General features: G+C 36.0%; 1 protein-coding gene across 1 annotated transcript in view; it reads left to right on the top strand.

The window, feature by feature from the left end:
- The first annotated feature begins 302 nt into the window (after nucleotides 1-302).
- Nucleotides 303-18,908, top strand: part of LOC149536957 (protein TOC75-3, chloroplastic-like) — a 75,230-nt gene continuing 56,624 nt past the window's right edge. The window contains exons 1-2 of the mRNA XM_089806592.1: nucleotides 303-610; nucleotides 739-1,895. Coding sequence (XP_089662718.1) covers nucleotides 747-1,895 — 1,149 coding nt within the window. The 5' untranslated portion in view covers nucleotides 303-610; nucleotides 739-746. The remainder of the gene's footprint in view (nucleotides 611-738; nucleotides 1,896-18,908) is intronic.

Raw genomic sequence — 18,908 nt, 5'->3', positions numbered from 1 at the left:
TAAATATATACAATTTAACATATCAATTACCTTTCCAATAAAAATCATGTTTTCCACATTCTTCTCATAATCATTATATACTTGATCTTCTATTATAAAAAAAAAATTAGTAAATTAGCCTTACAATTTAACATGTCAATTACCTTCTAATAAAAAAATTGCATTCGTCTCAAATATCATATATGGTCGATATTCTATTATTCAGAAATAAAAAATTATCCTTTCTACACATCCTCCGGCCCTCTCTAGTGGTGTGCTTTTCTAAACGTTATTAAAATCAATCATTCATTCATTATCTCTTTGAACGAAAATTGTGCATCCAACCTAATCTCACACATTCTAATCTTAAAACTCATAAATCTTACTTCAGAAAAACCCTACGAACTCCGAACATTATTTTCGCGACACTAAGATTGCATTTTAAGTAAATTTGATTGAAAATCTTTGATTAGTAGAGTCGATATAGTAGCACCACGAGTGCCGCTGGAGGACATTTTCTCGAGAATTCCTATGAGATTAGGATAGGCTTCTGTGGTTTGCTCGGTTAGGTCCTGGCGGAGAGGAGTTGTAGATTACACTCATTTTACAGCCATCCAAACTAATTTACCCTGTAAGTTCAAGCATTTTATATCTCTACATTTTGCTGCGAAAGGATTTCTGCCCAAATTAGTAGGTTATGGTTTATCTGAACTAATTTTTGGATAACGGGCTTCTTATGTATTCCTGCAAATGGATTAGGTTTCAGGATGTCTTCCAGCACAATGAAGCACAGCTTTCAGCTTTCGAGTACAAGCGTGGCCCCTGCTATTCCTTTCAACCAGCAGAGGGCGAACAGGACAGTGTCTGCAAGAAACACCATTCGGGCTTCTTCCGTGCCTAGTCACAATAGTGATGATTTGGGCTGCCGGACCAATGGGTTTGGACTTAACAAGTCTGAATCCAAAAAGTTTACATGTATTGGAGGGACTTTAGGCGTTGGCATTGCTACAGGCATCATTCTTCAGCTCGCGGGTCCTCCTGGAGGTGGAACTGGAGGAGGATGGATGGATGGATGGGGAGGAGGAGGCGATGGTGGTGGCAATTTCTGGGCAAAAATCAGTGCAGCATTAGCTGATGATAGGAAAGAGGATAACTCTGAGGATTTTGATAAACATGGTATGTCGGATGGCCTGGGTATCCCAATAAATAGGTTATTTTATCATAAAAGATACAAGATCTCGAATGTTGAGATCTATGATGAAAGAGAATACAGAATTATAGATAAGAGCACTGGCGATTGTTTTTATGAGATGTTTAATATTCAACCTGGTGCAATATATAGAAGAGATGATTTGATAGACGAATATACCAATCTTAAGAACAGCGGTATGTTTTCAGCTTTGGAAATGGAAGCCTACACTGTACCAGATGGAACCCTCAAGCTGAGAATTAATTTTACCGAGAATTCCTGGAGAGGTGCAGATAGCGTGCGTATTGTCAATGTAGGCTTTCTTACGGGAAATGTCAGAGAGTTTGACCCAAATTGGGATGCGGCGGAAAAGAAGAGGTACTACAGGGAGATGAAACACGAGTACAAACGGCGTGTTAAGAGAACCAAGCATGTCCTGATTCCAGCATCTGTAGAGAGAGAGGTTAGTCGAATGGTTCGCGGACAATACAGATTATCTGCAAGGCTTCTTCAAGAAATCAGAGATCGGGTTCAACGATGGTATCATGCAAACGGATATGCTTGTGCCCAAGTGGTGAATTTTGGGCACTTAAACACTAAACGGATAATCTGCGAGGTGATTGAAGGTGAGATCAGCAAAGTGGATATCCAATTTCAAGACAAAATGGGGAATCTTTGTGAGGGGAATACCCAAACAGCCCTCATTATTAGAGAGCTTCCGACTGAGGTACTTCTCCAGGATAGCTTGCTGTTTTGATTATCTTTCTTCCATTCTTCGCAGAGAATACAGTACTGCAATGAACTGTTAATTCTTAAATGTCTTCTTATTCGTTTCCAACTTCTACAAAAGAAACAGTGGTTATTTTGATGTTTACAAATGACAATAATAGGCAAGACTCAAGATACACAACCAAGTCATGATACAGTAAATTCAGTGCTAGGATTGGTTGTTGCTTGGCATCTCTATCTTATACTCTCAGTTCCTTCCTATTGACTAAAGCTTATCTGCATGGATGGAATCTTTGCACGGTAGAATATTATAATTTATTCTTATGTATTTCTCGCATGGTATTCCTTCATAACGATTATGTTGATTTGCAAATATGCAATCATTGCACATTAGAATCTTTTTTATTCTTCTCCTCATTTTCTCGTGTTCTCCTCAAATTTAGTATATTGTCATTTCATGCTATCTGCTAAGTATCCACAACATTATACAATCTAAGTAAATTATGGTTGTTATTCGCCTCTGAATTACATCTCCATGTATCTTTGTTATTCATTTACTTGTTGTTGTTAGTGAAGCTATCTTTGTTTGATTTTTTTGGGCATAGATAAAAAGTTCAGTGAACTAGTGAACTACACATATGACCAGGACCTGGGAAATCATTATATGTGTTAAGAAGTAAAGTCCACACATGACGACTGGGGGGCGGGGGGTTGAATCAGCTGCGAGGAAATATAATTAACTGTAAACTAATAAAACTGATCACCGACAATCAAAACACTCATGAACAACAATAAGAAACCATACACCATAATGCACTGGTTTTTGTTCTCAAGAAAAATCCTTGATCAAAAGGGAAAGCCTTGGTGGGGATGACACCTACGAAATAGTGTACTAATTTATAAGTTCCTTGTGAAAGGATGTGACCTTGTTAGGAGTGAAATGTAGTGCATTTAGTACAACAGTCATTGTTAAAGGATAGATCCCTCCTAGGAGACCTGGAACCCATGTTAAGGTTCTAACCCTTTTAGGAGTTGGTGAGAACAAAAGACACACTGCCCTAGCTCATTGCTTAAAGGACAAAAGGTTAAACAACCTTTACAAATGGTTAACAAATCCAACAATATGAATTGATTGATATGCAACTTACTTGCTAAAATAGTTCCTTTGAAGTAGTCCTGCGAATGATAGATTCCACTCACACCTCTTCACAAGCATCCAAACAACTTCTCTGCTCTGCTCTGACAATCCAACATCAAGGCTCGCATCTATAGATCCCATGCCATGCATTCCCACGAGGAAATGAACTTTCTTTTATACCCATTTCAAATAATTAATTAGGTAGGTCTATAAGGACTTCCCCAATGTACAATTAATCATATAGGACCATGCTAAGGCATACACGCCTTTAAAAGCAATTATACAAACATTACATGAAGTGTCTCACATGTTACAATATGAAATTAACATTTCGCATACCACAATGATTCAGTTGGCTGCTAGTAAAAGGCATCACACATTACACATTGACGACCTCTTCGGACTAAGTCAAATGGCACACAAAACTGAAGATACAGGCACAAACAAGTCCTTTACCATCTCCCATGCTTGCCAACATTAAGTCATGCTCACCATCAAGATATGGCAAAAACACTGCAATTGCCTCTGACATATTTTTGTGTACATTAGTCTGCTACCAACCTTCACAAAACCAACTTTAACTCATCCAGAATATTACATAAAGTACAACGAACATAGACATGATGTCTACACTGATTCTCCTATACAAATGTAAGCTTGCATATTCAAATCTCTCAACCACTACCTGCATTGAACTGATTACTGACCTGCGATATACAAAATTTGAGTCTATCATAAACCAAAGAACATATGTTGATGTCAATGACAAAATCTGTCATTAATACAACATCTCTGCATCACTCAAGTGCCAGCAATATCTATTATTTCCAACAATCTCCCCCTTTGGCATTGATGGCAACATATGGTGAAAAACTATCAATCCAAAAGTAATCATCAAAATACAAATTTTTGAATATCTTCAACAGATATAGTCATCAAGCTTCTCACACACCTACCTTCTCTGATGAAAGGTTTTTCACAGATTCTCTCCCCCTTGGACGTCAATAGTGAAGGTGACAAAATTTCAAATATCAGTCTTCTCAACAATCTCTCCCCATAAGGAATATATCTCTCCATCTCTCTGTGTGTCATACTGATTTCATTCCTTAAGAAATACGTGCAATCTCTGATCAAAATACTTGTATTGGATTAAGCCAATCTATAACCAAAAACAATGTCAAGTGCCAACAAACACTGTTATCAAAATTTGATCAAATAAGAGCTCTAGGTTTAGCTCTGCACCATGTGACCACTCCCCCTAAGGAGCAGTACCAAGCATCACGTTTAGGTGAATGAATGTGCTCTAAACATATTGGACTGATGCATCCTTGCATTAATTATTTTTCATAAGGAGGGGCCACCCCAAGCATGCCTCTAAGATATACAAATGTGCTCTTAGGCAAAGGCTTAGTAAAGATATTTGCTACTTGCTCTTTTGTACTCACATAAGGCAAAGGCTTCGTAAAGATATCTGCTACTTGCTCTTTTGTGCTCTCATATTCCAATCTAATTTTCTTCTTTATAACTTCATCTCTCAGAAAATGATACTTGATAGCAATATGTTTAGTCTTTGAAGGTAATATTGGTTTTTTGACATGGTAATAGTACTTGTATTATCACAATGCATGATGACAGGTTTGAAAAAAGTTATACCAATATACTTTAGCATCTTTTTCATTCATCCACACCAATTGATTACAATTATATGTTGCTGTCACATATTCTGCTTCTACAATAGATTGTGATAAACAATTTTGGTTCTTACTAGCCATGAAACCAAACTTCCTCTAAAAAAAATGTACCTTCGCTTGTACTTTTCTTGTCATCAAGATTTCCTGCCCAATCTGCATTAGTATAAGCATATAATGTGAAATCATTTGATTTATCATACCATAAACCAAATTCTAAAGCCCCTTTCAAATATCTGAAAATTCTTTTTACTGCTGCTAAGTGTGCTTCTTTAGATTCTGCCTGATATCGTCCTAGAATACCCATTGCATATGCTATGTCAGGTCTAGTATGAGTTAAGTATTGTAAACCACCAATCACAGATATGTACCTTGTCTGAATGGTGTTAGGCGAATCATTAGTAGTAATGAATTTACACCTTGTAACCATGGTTGTCCCAACTGATATGCAATTTTCCATACCAAAATTCACTAGCAATTCCTGAAGATACTTAGTTTTAGATATAAAGATACCATCTTTAGTCTGAGTTATTTGCAATCCAAGAAAGTATATTATTTCTTCTATCATAGACATTTCAAACACCTTTCATTTCATGACATCAGAAAGTTTGTTACTTCATCATTTCATCCAAAAAAGAATGTCATCCACAAAAACAGTAATGATCAACAGTCCATCTAAATTAACTCTTAGATATAAATTACCATCTGCACTTAATTTCTTAAATCCCAAATGCAACGAGTGTTTATCTAACCTCGCATACCAAGCTCTTGGAGTTTGCTTCAATCCATAAAGGGCTTTCTTAAGTTTACATGCCATTTCTTCTTGCTCTGTCAATGGAAATTTATTTGGCTTCTCAATGTATACTTCTTGCTCCAATTCACCCTTCAAGAAAGCTGATTTAACATCCATCTGATACACTTTAAATTTTTTGTTAGCTGCATATGCAAAAAATAGTCTAACTGCTTCTAATCTAGCTAGAGGAGCAAATGTTTTTCCAAAATCAAATGTTTTTCCAAAATCAATAGCCTTTATATACCAGTCTTGCTTTGTTCTTACCGCTTCTCCTTGCTCATTTGTCTTGTTCCTGAATACCTACGTAGTTCCTATAACATTCTTGTCTTTAGGCCTAGGAACTAATTCCTATGTATTGTTCTTTTCAATTTGTTCTAGTTCTTCCTTCATAGAATATTAATCGACGATTCATCTTTATATGCTTCATAAGTATTCATAGGTTCAAATTGTGAGATCAAATATATTTCATTTCTCATTCTACCTTTTGTCATTACTCCTCTACTTGCATTTCTAACAATCTGTTCATCAAAATGTTTCAAAACAACATACCTTGGTGTTCTCTGTTCTTCTCTCGGCTCTTCAATGAACATGAACTCCATTATCAATTTCAGAGAATTGTTGGTTTTCTGCATTTTGATTTTGAACTAGTCTTTGACTTGTGCTCGCCTGATTAGTATCCTCATTTGAGATATAATTAGATGTTCTCTTTTGCACGTAATATCTTTTATCAATTCTTATTTTTGCTTTTTCAACAATTTTCTTTACTCTTAAATTATAGCATCTGTAAGCTTTACTTTTAGTAGAATAACCGAGAAATATACCTTCATCACTTCTAGGATCAAGCTTCCCTATTTCATCATCTCTTTTGATATAGCATTGCTTCCAAAGAATCTAAAGTATTTCATTGTAGACACATGACCAAATCCAAAGTTCTTAAGATGTTTTACTTCTTCCTTGCCTTATCTGAACTCTGTTCAAGGTCTATACTGCAATACTTATTGCTTCTCTCCAATGTACATGCGCTATATTACCTTCAAGTAACATTGCTCTAGTTGTATCACAAACAATTTTGTTTCTTCTCTCTGCTACTCAATTTTGCTTTGCTGTTCCAGGGGATGAATTCGGTCTACGAATTCCATGATCCTCACAAGATGCATTGAACTTATCATATTTAAACTCTCCTCCTATGTTAGACTTTAAATGTTTTATCTTAAATTTAGATGCATTTTCAACTTTAGCTTTAAATATCTTGAACTTATCAAATGCCTCAGACTTCTCTCTTAGAAAAATAACTCACATCATTTTAGTGTAATCATCAACAAAAAGAATAATATACTTCTCACCATAGAATGTTCTTGTCTTTTTAGGACCACATAGATCTGTGTGGACCAATTCCAACTTTCCTTCAGTAGTGCTTTGCTTTGAAATGTATTCCTTGATTGCTTTGCCGTCACACATTCCTTACAGGCTTACACATCATGTTTGTGGATTTCATAATCTTAGGTAGATCAATTGTCATCAAATTTTGCAATAAAACAACTTACTTCAAAAGGATTTAACTGAAATACATTACCTCTGGTTTTAACACCAATTGCAATCTCATTCCTTGATTTGTCTTTGATTGAACATTTTCCATCTTTGAATTGTAAATGGTAACCCTTGTCTACAAGCTGCTCAACACTTAGCTAATTTTCAAGCCATTAACCAATAAGACATTATTTGTGTTAGCCTTACCATCAAGTGCTCTAGAATCTTTTCCTTTTATTAAACAAGGTGTATTGTCACCAAATTTGACAACACCTTCATCAAACCTTTTCAGCTTCACAAACTTGTCTTTGTCACCTTTCATATGATGTGAACATCCACTGTCTATAATCCAATCTGATTTCTTCTTTTCTACATGTGAAACTAATGCTTTTTCTTCTTTAACACGACTCTCATCTCTAATTGCAACAAATCCTATCTCATCCTTAGTATCACTGTTCTCAAAATTTATTTCCTTCATCTCAATCTCTTCATCACTAACATAAAGACATTCTTTCATAGTTACACCAACCTAGGGGACAGGGGGAAAGGGAAATAGGGGGGACAAGTTTCCAGGACAGAGGGACAAAAGGGCCTTAATTTGGGGATGGCATGAGGGATGACAGGGGGATTGGGGAGGGGTTGTATATATTATACATATGGTACTAAAGATGATAGTTATGAACAAATTTATTGCAATATAAGATATAAAGATGTAAAAGAGTAAATACTTGAACATTGCGTTGAATTGGAACAACAAACATTGAACATAAATAGTCAAATCAGCAAATAGTTAACACCGGGACATCCCTCCATCCTCGGGGGAGGTGGTGGAATCTGGTGGCACCACTGGGGACAGGGGAATGAAGTCCCCAATTCCCTGGTGCATGGGGCAAAAAGTGGGGGACGTGTCTCCCTGTTACTATGCTGATTCTTTAGGAAATTTTGATTTGTAGGGTCTAGGCCTAAACTTAAGACATCTTGATGCAACGTGACCAATTTTCTTGCATGAATAACATACTATAGGTAACTTGCCTTTAAATATTCCCTTACCTTTTTATTCGCTTTTCATGATCAAAGCTTTAAGTTTATCCATCTTTCTTTCTTCTTCTTCTATTTCTACCCCATTCTTGGCATAATCTCCAAGGTTTTTGCGACTAGTGCTCACACTTTTTGTTAGTACCATTTTATCCTTATGTACACTAGCCTTAAATACAATTTCAACTTTAGGTAAAGAATCTTTCGATTTAGCAATTTCAAAAGCTTGTAACTTTCCAATTAGCATCTCCTCGTTGAATCCTTTGATGAGAGGATTAACTTCCTCAATAACATTAACTTTGTTCTTATAGGATGGTGTCCAAGATCTAATAATTTACTATACTACCTTATCCCCAAGCATAATTCCTCTAGTGCTTTCTATCCCTGTTACAATCTCAATGATTCTTTGTACTTAGGCTCTGATGGTTTCATCTTCTTGTATTCTAGCATTCTCTAATCTTGCTTTCTTGTTCTGCAACTTCGCCTTCTTTGTATATTTGTCTGCTTTCATACAATTTCTCTAATTTAACCCAAATATCATGAGCAATAGCAAGTCCTTTTACCTCTATAAACTATGCTTCAAATAGTGCACTAATTAGGCTTGTAGGATCCACCTTTTTTGGGCTTCGGTTAACAACTATCATATCAATGAGCACAATTACTTTTCCATATTCATGAGCATGAGAAGGTAGTTAAAACAGTTGTCTTATATGTTCATGTGAAAGAGATTAACAGTTACAATTAGTTTAACTGAATTATCATAACTAACATTTGAAGGCATCATCAATAATTTTAAATAGAGGATCTAACTTTTCCATACCCTAAATTCCAAAATTAGAGTTTGCCTAGGGCAACCTCTGCAAAATCTAGGTTAGTCCACACATATCACTTAGGGCACAAATAGTTATACCACTATCAAAATGTCAATTACCATTTAGGGTATCAAATACCACCGTATCATCCTTTTTCTTTCCTATTGCTAATTATGGAAATAACGTATAGTTTAGAAGATACGTTCATTTTCATGATTCACATAAAAGAAGTATAGTTATAATAACCATCAAGTAGGCCTATCTCAAGCTTCAATTGGAAGATCAATTGATCTAACTGGTTACCAATTACATTTACGAGAAAGTTGACTTCATTGAAGGGATTAATTGATTCAACGATATAAATCAATCTATCTTCAACTTGTAATTTCAAATATCATAAAAGTAAAGTACCTGTTACCAACAGATGTTTAAATGCATTACTTATCTTTGTCTTGTACATGTCAAAAGGCCCTCCCTACCCAGAAATAGATAGGGAACACCATGTTCTACCATTGAGTATCTTGGTATAGAGTATCAACCCATCGCTCGACTTGACAGTTGAGCATACTTGGACAATCATGAGCTGACTTGGACTTGTGCAATCTCTATCTTTAATTGATCATATATTTAAGACATTGAAAAAATAATTTTCTTTTCTTTTGCAGGATTCTCTCCTCTTCACCCATTTATATTTGACTCTACCGGCCTTGGGTGCATCCTAGGAGATTGCAGATAATCATGAGATTCTTTTAAATCAGAAATGTTTTTGAAACCATTTTTAAAGCATTCACAACTGGTACATGTCAAACAGCAGACAAAAACAGAGGATATTTCGAGGCAGATTTTACACAACATAAAGTATTATATGATTGCATTGGTAGGGCATGCCTTGTCCCAATCTTATAGTAGTCAATACTTAAGTTAACAACTGATCCAAAATAGGAGTGTGAAATTAGGAGCAGGCTGTAGCCTCTCAGTGCTAATCGAGCTCAATACTCAATACTAATACTACATTTAAAAGGAAAAATGAATCTTTCTTGAATTGAAAATGCATTTCACACAATGCAAATAACATGGTGGAAGTTATATGACCCATCAATATTGCTTTATTCACAATGTAAACGACATGATTGAAAAATACATGACCTGGTTATAGAAGAAGATATAAGACCAGGTGTTGGTGCAGAACAATCACTATGAAATCTATAGCTCCACACGAGTAGCTTGGTTTTGAATTTCTATGATATACTCTTGATGCAAATAGAGAAAAGGAGAATTGGAGAGAAAACACGAAAATGGAGAGGGAGAATGCGTGAGGAAGAGAGAGCTCTCTCTACCGCGGGGGATGGAAATATAGTTTCCCACTATGGTTACAAGAAGCTTGACTTGCAATTACAAGAATATTATGAATTCAAATTTAAATAAACCAATGCTGATAAAAGGTGGCGACGCTTTTGTTTGGAATATAAATATAAGAGTCCCCCCTTCCACATGATATAAAATATATTTTGGCATCATGGTATTTTGCCATCTCCAATTGCATGTACATGTTTACACACATGTGCATGTATTTTAATTATATATCTATTTTATATCATCATATTGATATATGCACATATACATATACATGTATACGCAAGTATGGATGTCATAATTTCATGGTGTCAATAGACTCAGGAGACTCCACAATGGTCAAAGTTAACAATTTAAATTATATTTCAATTTATGCTTAGTGATTTCTCTAATTATTATGTGATATATAAATTAATCGGTTAGCTCATTGTCGTCTAACATACACTCTTGCTTGCCTAGCCCTTTTCCCTTAGTCATGGTGGTTCAAGACTCATACCTATTTGCCCAGTGATGGTGGTGCCCCCTGTGCCCAATTCCTTTCTGGCAATGCTTTGCCTCCACCCCCCCCTTTGACATGCTCTTGCAAGGCAGGAAATTCTGCGTGATTATATCATAATCCTCAACAAAATCAAAATTATCATAACAAGTTGTTATTCATAATCTTCATAACGGCTAACCACCATTTCACTTCCCAAGATGAATAACCAACTTCCCAAGATTTCAAGATAACAATATAATAGCATCATAATGATTAACTAACATGTCGTCTTCATATGAAAATTATAACAACTAACCATCTTACCATTTCACATAATTAATTTTACTTGTCAACTGACTTCGTGTGAAACCTCAACGGCTATTATGGACATTTTTAAATTGAGTAAAAAGTTGGGATGTAACAAGGGCTTCCTTTGCAATCATGTTGTACTAAAATGCCTTTTCCTCTTCATTTGTGCATGACGATAGCTCGCTCTTCGTCTTGACAACAGTCTCATTCTTTGTGATCATCCAATAATCTATTCCTATACAGGTCAGATGTGTTTTCATCTTGTTCTTCCAGCTGCCATAATTATCTCCATCAAATATAGGACCCTCCTTCTTATATGCCATTGCAGATCTCCTCAAGCTGCTAAACTTCCTTCTCAAAGAGGACATGCTGCTATGATACCAATTGTTAAGAAGTAAAGTCCACACACCACAATTGTGGGAGGGGGGGTGAATTAGTTGTGAGAAAATATAATTAATTCCAAACTTATAAAACTGATCGCCAACATTTAAAACAATAATGAACAACAATAAGAAACCATATACCCTAACACACTGATTTTTGTAATTGAGGAAAACCCTTGATCATAGGGAAAAACCTTGGCGGGGATGACACCCACAAAATAATGTACTAATAAATAAGTTCTTTGTAAAAGGATGTGACCTTGTTAGGAATCAAATAATGCATTTATGCAATAGTTCCTGTTAAAGGACAAATTCTGTAAGGAGATCTTGAACTGTTGTTAGAAGGTTCTAACCCATACATGCCTTCAAAAGCAGTTATACAAACATTACATGAAGTGTTCCACACGCTACAATACGAATTTATCATTTGCCAATAGCATTTCACATGCCACAATGTTCCAGTCAGCTGCCAGTAAAATACATCGCACATTACACACCAACCACCTTTCTAGAGTAAGTTAAATGTGTCACAAATCAGAACATTGTTTACAATCAAGTCTTCTACTATCTTCCATGCTCACTAACATTAAGATATGGCAAAAACACTGCGACTGCCTTTGGCATATTTTCCTGCAAACTGGTTTGCTACCTACCAGTATTCACAAAACAAACTATAACTCATCCAGAATACTACATTAAGTACAACGGACATAGACATGTTGTCTACACTGATTTTTCTACACAAATGTAAGTTTGCATATTCAAATCTGTCAACCCCTGCTTGCACTGAACTGATTATTGACCCGCGATATTCAGAATCTGAGTGTCATAAACCAAAGAACATATGTAGATATCAATGACAAAGCCTATCATTAATACAAAATCTCTGCATGATTCAAGAGCTGATAGTATCTCCTATTTCCAACAATAAAACCTTTATAATAGGGTTGTAAAAGATTACAAGCATTGTTCCAAGTTACGAGATCATAGTTCAAAAACTTGGATTCAGCTATAATTTGAGAGGACCAATTTCTTTTAATAATAAACTTAGCAATAACTCAACAATAACTTGGCAAATTTATTAAACGTTTGAAATTCACAATTTTTCAAAATTTTTGTCAAAAGAACACATGTATACTGATTTTTTAGATCATATTATTAATTTCTGTCATATAAAAATCAAAATTTGAGTTTGATACATATCATAGACCAAAAGTAAGTGCTATTTCTAAATAGGGAATAAATATGATTATCAAGTTTTGGCATCAATGAAAATTATAAATCATAAATTTTGTCTATGACCAAAGCTCAAGAAAGTTTGTTGCTGCTATGTTGGTGTTGCTAAAGTAGATGTTATAGCTACAATATCCATATAATAGTCTCAACAAGTGTTCCATCAACGACATCAAGGTCAAGTGCTTTGTGTGAACCACCCTTGTCCCTTCTTTAGGTTGTACTGCACATTGAGAAGGTATTCAACCATGTTTGAGTTAATCAACTGCAGTTTTCTTGTGTGGATGGCCTTGAAAACACACTATAGTGGTAGGATCAAGCAGTGTACGTGAGAATTTGTATCTTATGGCTGACCAACCTCACCTTCTGCTTGCTAATATGTTGCCACTTTTGCTTCCCATTCATCTATTTCCCTCTCCCTTTCAACAATGGATCCACATCAGCATCATCATGCTCAACAATCCAATAAGAATATGGATCAGTGTCATCAAGGTCAACTGCTTTGTATGAACCACCCTTGCACCTTCTTTCATGCAACTTAAGGTTGCACTGCACATTGACAAGGTCATTCAACCACGTTTGAGTCAATTAACTGCAGTTTTTTGTGTGAATGACCTCTAAAACACTCTAGTTACATTCATAATTAGAAGCACTACAAGGTCAAGACAAATGCAAATGACAAGCTTTTGGAGATTAGGTTTGTGGCACATAATTGTCCCACCACAAATTTACAATGATAACAATTGTTATATATATCAATGTCTTAATACATTTGTCAAGGCCAAAATGAACATCTGCATCTCTGCTTTTGAAAGTACTTGAAAAATACAATTCAAGGTTATAGGGCAGCAAAATGAATATGTTGGAGTTTTCAGTTCTTCCTTCGATCAATTATGTGCTACATGGTTCATATTTGGTCTTGTTTTACGCATACAAATGCTGAATTTCCAATTTTGCCTTATCCAAGACTTCATATAGATATCCTATGGGGTTTTGACCCTCATCCACCAATTGTAGAACTTTAACCAATTTCTAACATCAAAATATTAAAATTTAACAAAATCAGCAAATTGTAATATTAGATTAAAAAATCAAAGTTTGAAAACTTACATTGGTGATCTCCTTCTTGACTTTTGCTAATCTATCATAAAAAAAGTCTTTGTGACCTTCTTTACTTCAGTTGCTCTACAATAGGTACTCTTCAACCCTCTTTCACTCACAAACATGCATTTAAGGGTGGGCATTTGAGCTAATATACATTGCAAGGTGAGGAGATGAGTAGTAAAGTGTATGACTCTTGATGGCACAAGATCCTTACCATCAGTTCACACTCTTATAAGATTTAGAACTAGTGTGGTTGTAAATGTACTTTGTGATATTCTTTAGATCTTCAATCATATTCTTCACCCAAATTAGTTTCCCTTTGTTGTCAAGAGTAAGGTGAGGAGATGAGTAGTAAAGTGTATGACTCTTGATGGCACAAGATCCTTACCATCAGTCCACTCTCTTATAAGATTTAGAACTAGTGTGGTTGTAAATGTACTTCGTGATATTCTTTAGATCTTCAATCGTATTCTTAACCCAAATTGGTTTCCCTTTGTTGTCAAGAGTAGGCCTAGGTCAAGCCATTGGGCATGACAAGAGCTTCAAAATAATGTTGAATGTCTTGCATCTAAAAGACTGCTGGCTACCACATAAACTACTGCATTGTTAGTCACAATTTGAGCGACATTTTTCACTCTCACCTCCATTACCACCTTGTTCAACATGTTGCACAAGTTCACTGCTTTTTAATTTCATTGAAGACATCAAGTGATTTTAAAGATACTAGCTATCCTCCTGAAGCGACCAAGAAGTTGAAGAGTCTTATTTTTGCTACCTGTCCACTTATCACATATAAAATGGTGCAGCCTTTCCTTTTCCAAATTCTTTTGCTCTTCTACTAGTCAGTGTCTTGTCCTACAATAATTGCCTACTCAACGCATGACAACTTTGGGGTTTTGATCCCTTTACCTGCCATGGTCAATGCATTGATCATTGCTCCGATAAGGATTAGAAGCAAAATTGAACAAAATATTTTGTAGTACTAAACTTCTACAAATGACCATTTTGCCTCATGTTGCAATTCTCAATTCCAAGTGATACCTTCCAATGAAAGTAGTGCACCAGAAGTGTTTCAGGGAACAGAAAGCTATAACTATGGTTTCACACTGTTAAAAATAGAACCAAAAATAGAAAAACTCACTGGACAATCAATATATCCTGGGAAAAATCATCTTGAACATAGGGAAACAACCCAGCCCACAAAACCTGCAATTTTATATTGAAAAATCAAAATTACAGTGCTCCACAAAAGAGTCCTTAACCAGTCAATATGAAATCTACAGAGAACAATCGATTTACATCAGCAACCTATTGATTTGTTCTTTTCCCATCAAAGAAGGAAAATTATGACAGAGCAAATTGCTCAAAAATAATAGATGCTCACATGGGGGTACGAAACAAGAAACAACATTATAAGAATTAAAGTCAAGACTGCTAAGCACACCAATTCTAGCCTATCCAGACTGGGACAAAGAATTCCATGTTCATGTGGATGCCTCCAATTATGCCATTGGGGTCGCCTTGGTACAAGTAGGTACAGGAGGGATAGACCACCCAATATATTTTGCAAGTCAATTACTGTCAAAAGCAGAAAGAAACTATAGTAAAACAGAAAGGGAGGCCTTGGGTATTGTTCGGCTAAAAAATTCTGGCATTATCTCCTTGCCACAACTTTCAGGTTCTATGTGGACTACCAAGCACTAATGTACTTGGTAAATAAGCCCATCATCCAAGGGAGTGTAAGTGAACATAGGAAGCTGACACTTGAGTAAAACATTCCAATTAATCTGTGGCCTACTATACAAGAGGGGACTAGACAACATACTATGTCAGTGCGTCTTAGAGGAAGATCTTCCAAGTGTATTGAGGGAATCCTGTGAAGGGTTAGTAGGAGGACACATGGGGCTGGACTCTACCACACAAAAGGTACTACTTGCAGGACTATGGTGGCCAACGTTGCGTATTGATGCACGGGAGTGGGTACTTGGATGCGATACTTGTCAAAGGGTGGGCAAACCATTGAAACAATACTTTATGCCACTATTTCTCTCCCAACCTTAAGAATTGTTTGAAAGATAGGGTCTTGACTTTGTGGGGCCACTCAAGGTAAGTATCTCGAGGTGATGTAGATTCACTGTGGTAGCTACTGAATACTTAACAAAATGGGTGGAAGCCAGGACACTTCCTAATAACAGTATAATGAGCATGACTCGATTTGTATAGAGCAAATAGCCACCCCATTTGGCATACCTATATCCATTACCGGTGACTGAGGTACACATTTTGTCAACCAAGGGCTCAAGAGTGACAACATAATTTTGTATATGACAACCTATTATGCCCGTGCTACCTATGAGTAAATTGATAAGCAAAATTTACAAATGAAGTGTCAATTATAATACACGACGTGTGGAGTGGAAGATGGGGACTAGGAAGAACGACTCCTGAGACAATACTTAGGGTGTTTTAGACTACATACAAGGCAACAATAAGAGACACACTGTTCCTGCTAATGTTTGACTAGGAGGTTGTTGTACCTACAAAAGATATAATACCAAGCCTTAGTGTGGTAGTAGAAAGCAAATTGGGAGGTACAAAAAGTGTTAAGGAGCGATTTTGCAATCTAATGAAGTTGGATGAAAGGTGAGTGACTATACAATGGGCTACAAAGGTGGCTCAATGGAGAAGAAAATTCTGGCATGATAAACACATCTTGTGGATCAATTTATGTTCAGGTAGGTTAGTTCTTAAGTATAATGACCGTAACAAGCTTAAACCTGACAAGTTCAAAGTTTGTTGGCTCAGACCATATAAAGTAAGAGAGGAAGGGAATAATTCACAACACTAGAAGACATGCCTATCAAGGAGCTAGTGGACAGAGCCAAATTGAAACTATATAGGGAAAGGAAAGTACATATTGCAGAGTTCAACATGTTGGGATATGTAACTAAAGGTGATTGGACGATTGGTCAAGATAGAGACATTGAAGAAGATCCTGTGATTACTCAAGAACCATACAAACATGATAATGACTGGGCCAAACCTATGACGACTTTAGAGGATTGGTTGGCCAAGAAGGATGTAAAGGGCATCATGGTGTCAAAAATACATAAACTGTTGGAAGCATGAATGCTGATGATACTTCTATGTGGGAGTATTGTAGAAACATGATTAGATCATTATCATGATGATATGTAACATTCATGACTGTGTTTGTCATTGATGTCAACATAGCAGTTTTTTGTGGTAACAGAAGAACAATGGTAAACATCAAGTTGGTACGAACAGATCGTTGAGTACTTTCTCTAGCGAGGTTAAAGGGAGATAATATTGAGTGTCTAGTATATGCAACTAACCTTGGAAGCATAAGATATTAAGTTTGGAAGAAGTTATGCAAGTATCGGTGAAAACTGTTCTAAGATAGAGTTTACATAAGCATGTTCTAGTAAACTTGTTATATCTCTTAGCAGAGTTGTTATTCTGAGAAGCCGAAGTTAAAGATGTGAAGAAGACATTTTGGGGATGACGTAGCTAAGTTCGCTCGTCATAGTGTCACACGTACGAAAAGTTATTCAAGTTACAAGGCGAAAGATTAATGTTATTGCTAAGTGTAACGTGTTCTCAATGAGGTCCTATAATAATTAATTGAGAAGGTGTAATAGCTAACTCAGGGAATTGTTTTATGGATTTAGTATTAAGGAAGGACATTTTCCTTTATTATGAATGATTGGATATGGGACATGTGAATGATTGGAAGAAGCACAAAGAGCAGAATGCGAAGAGAAGCAGAATAGAGCGAAGTTGAAGAGAACTTCATTGCCAAGGTTTTATTGTGAGATCCGAGGTTTGATACTTGGATTTGAGGTTCGTGACTTGGTCTATAAGGTCTGATAGTGATTGGTTTGGTTGACAGGACAGAGGAAAGAAGTCAAAGAACATTACAGACAATTATTTTGCAAGGAATAGTTGAAAGATCAATTGGATAGTGAGTTCAGTGGTCTTGCCCCAAAAGTTGTTTGGACAGTGGGTCCTTTTGCCTTTTACAACTCCTAATAGGGTTGGAATCTCCTAACAGGGATTCAAAGTCTCCTAATAGGGACTCATATGCACTAAATGTTGTAATAGACTCTTAACAGGGTCCATCCTTTAACAAGGAATATTTGTATTATTATATCATCTTGTGGGCATCACTCCCACGGGGGTTTTCCCTTTGATCAAGGGTTTTCATAGTTAACATATCTGGTGTAATTTTGTATGTGTATCTTGTTATGGTTGTTGTTTACTTTGGTTGATTGGTTAAGATTAATTAAGGTTGATAAATGTTTTAAATGGATAACTGATTCACCGCCTCCCCCCCCCCAATTATCTTGGTGGACTATTGTTTTTAACATAAACATCCCACTAATGCTCTATTTTGACCACCAATCCTTTGGGTAAGAATAAATGGATATTGGAGCTGACGAGCACCATATGGAGGAAAAAGAGAGGGATTTATTGCTTACAACATTGATAAGGAAGTGGAAGAGCAACAAAAGAAGGAAAAAGTACAAAAAGGGGATAATTTAGAAGGAGATTTTGAAGAAGAGCTCATCTTAAAGGAGTATGGCACAACCTTAGGGTTGTGCCTAAAGATGGTGGTGAAAATAGATGACTTATCTATCATAGAAGGAGATGGCATTTGCTAATGTTTGATCGCTTTAGTTGGATAAATTCTTGATACTAAACTAAAGGTATATATATGTTATATATCTATATGATATATGTGTGTGTGTGTGTGTGTGTGTGTGTGTGAGGTATATATATTTATATATTTGTGTGGTTAAATAATTAATTTTTCTATTAATTAAATAAAATGAATAGACATGTCCCTTGAAGGGACATGTCTCTCTATGTATCATCCACAATATAAAAAGAGAGATCACTGCCCTTGGAACACACATACCAATCAGGCAACAATTACATTTGCAGCGATCCTCTAAAAATTAACATGGTATTAGAGCAGGTTCCTTATATAAAGCCTAAACAACTTGAAGGTAGATCCCAAGCAAAAATTGCAAAAGAGTAATTGGGACAAACTTAAAAATCCAGAAATTGCATAGGAATCTATTGGGCATATAATAACTATGCTATGCTCAATGAATAAAACCTGAGCTAAGCA

The sequence above is a fragment of the Cupressus sempervirens genome, chromosome 10 (assembly GCF_028749045.1).
Source record: "Cupressus sempervirens isolate cs-2001-9-10 chromosome 10, ASM2874904v1, whole genome shotgun sequence".
NCBI lineage: Eukaryota > Viridiplantae > Streptophyta > Pinopsida > Cupressales > Cupressaceae > Cupressus > Cupressus sempervirens.
This window is presented reverse-complemented; position numbering and strand designations above follow the sequence as displayed.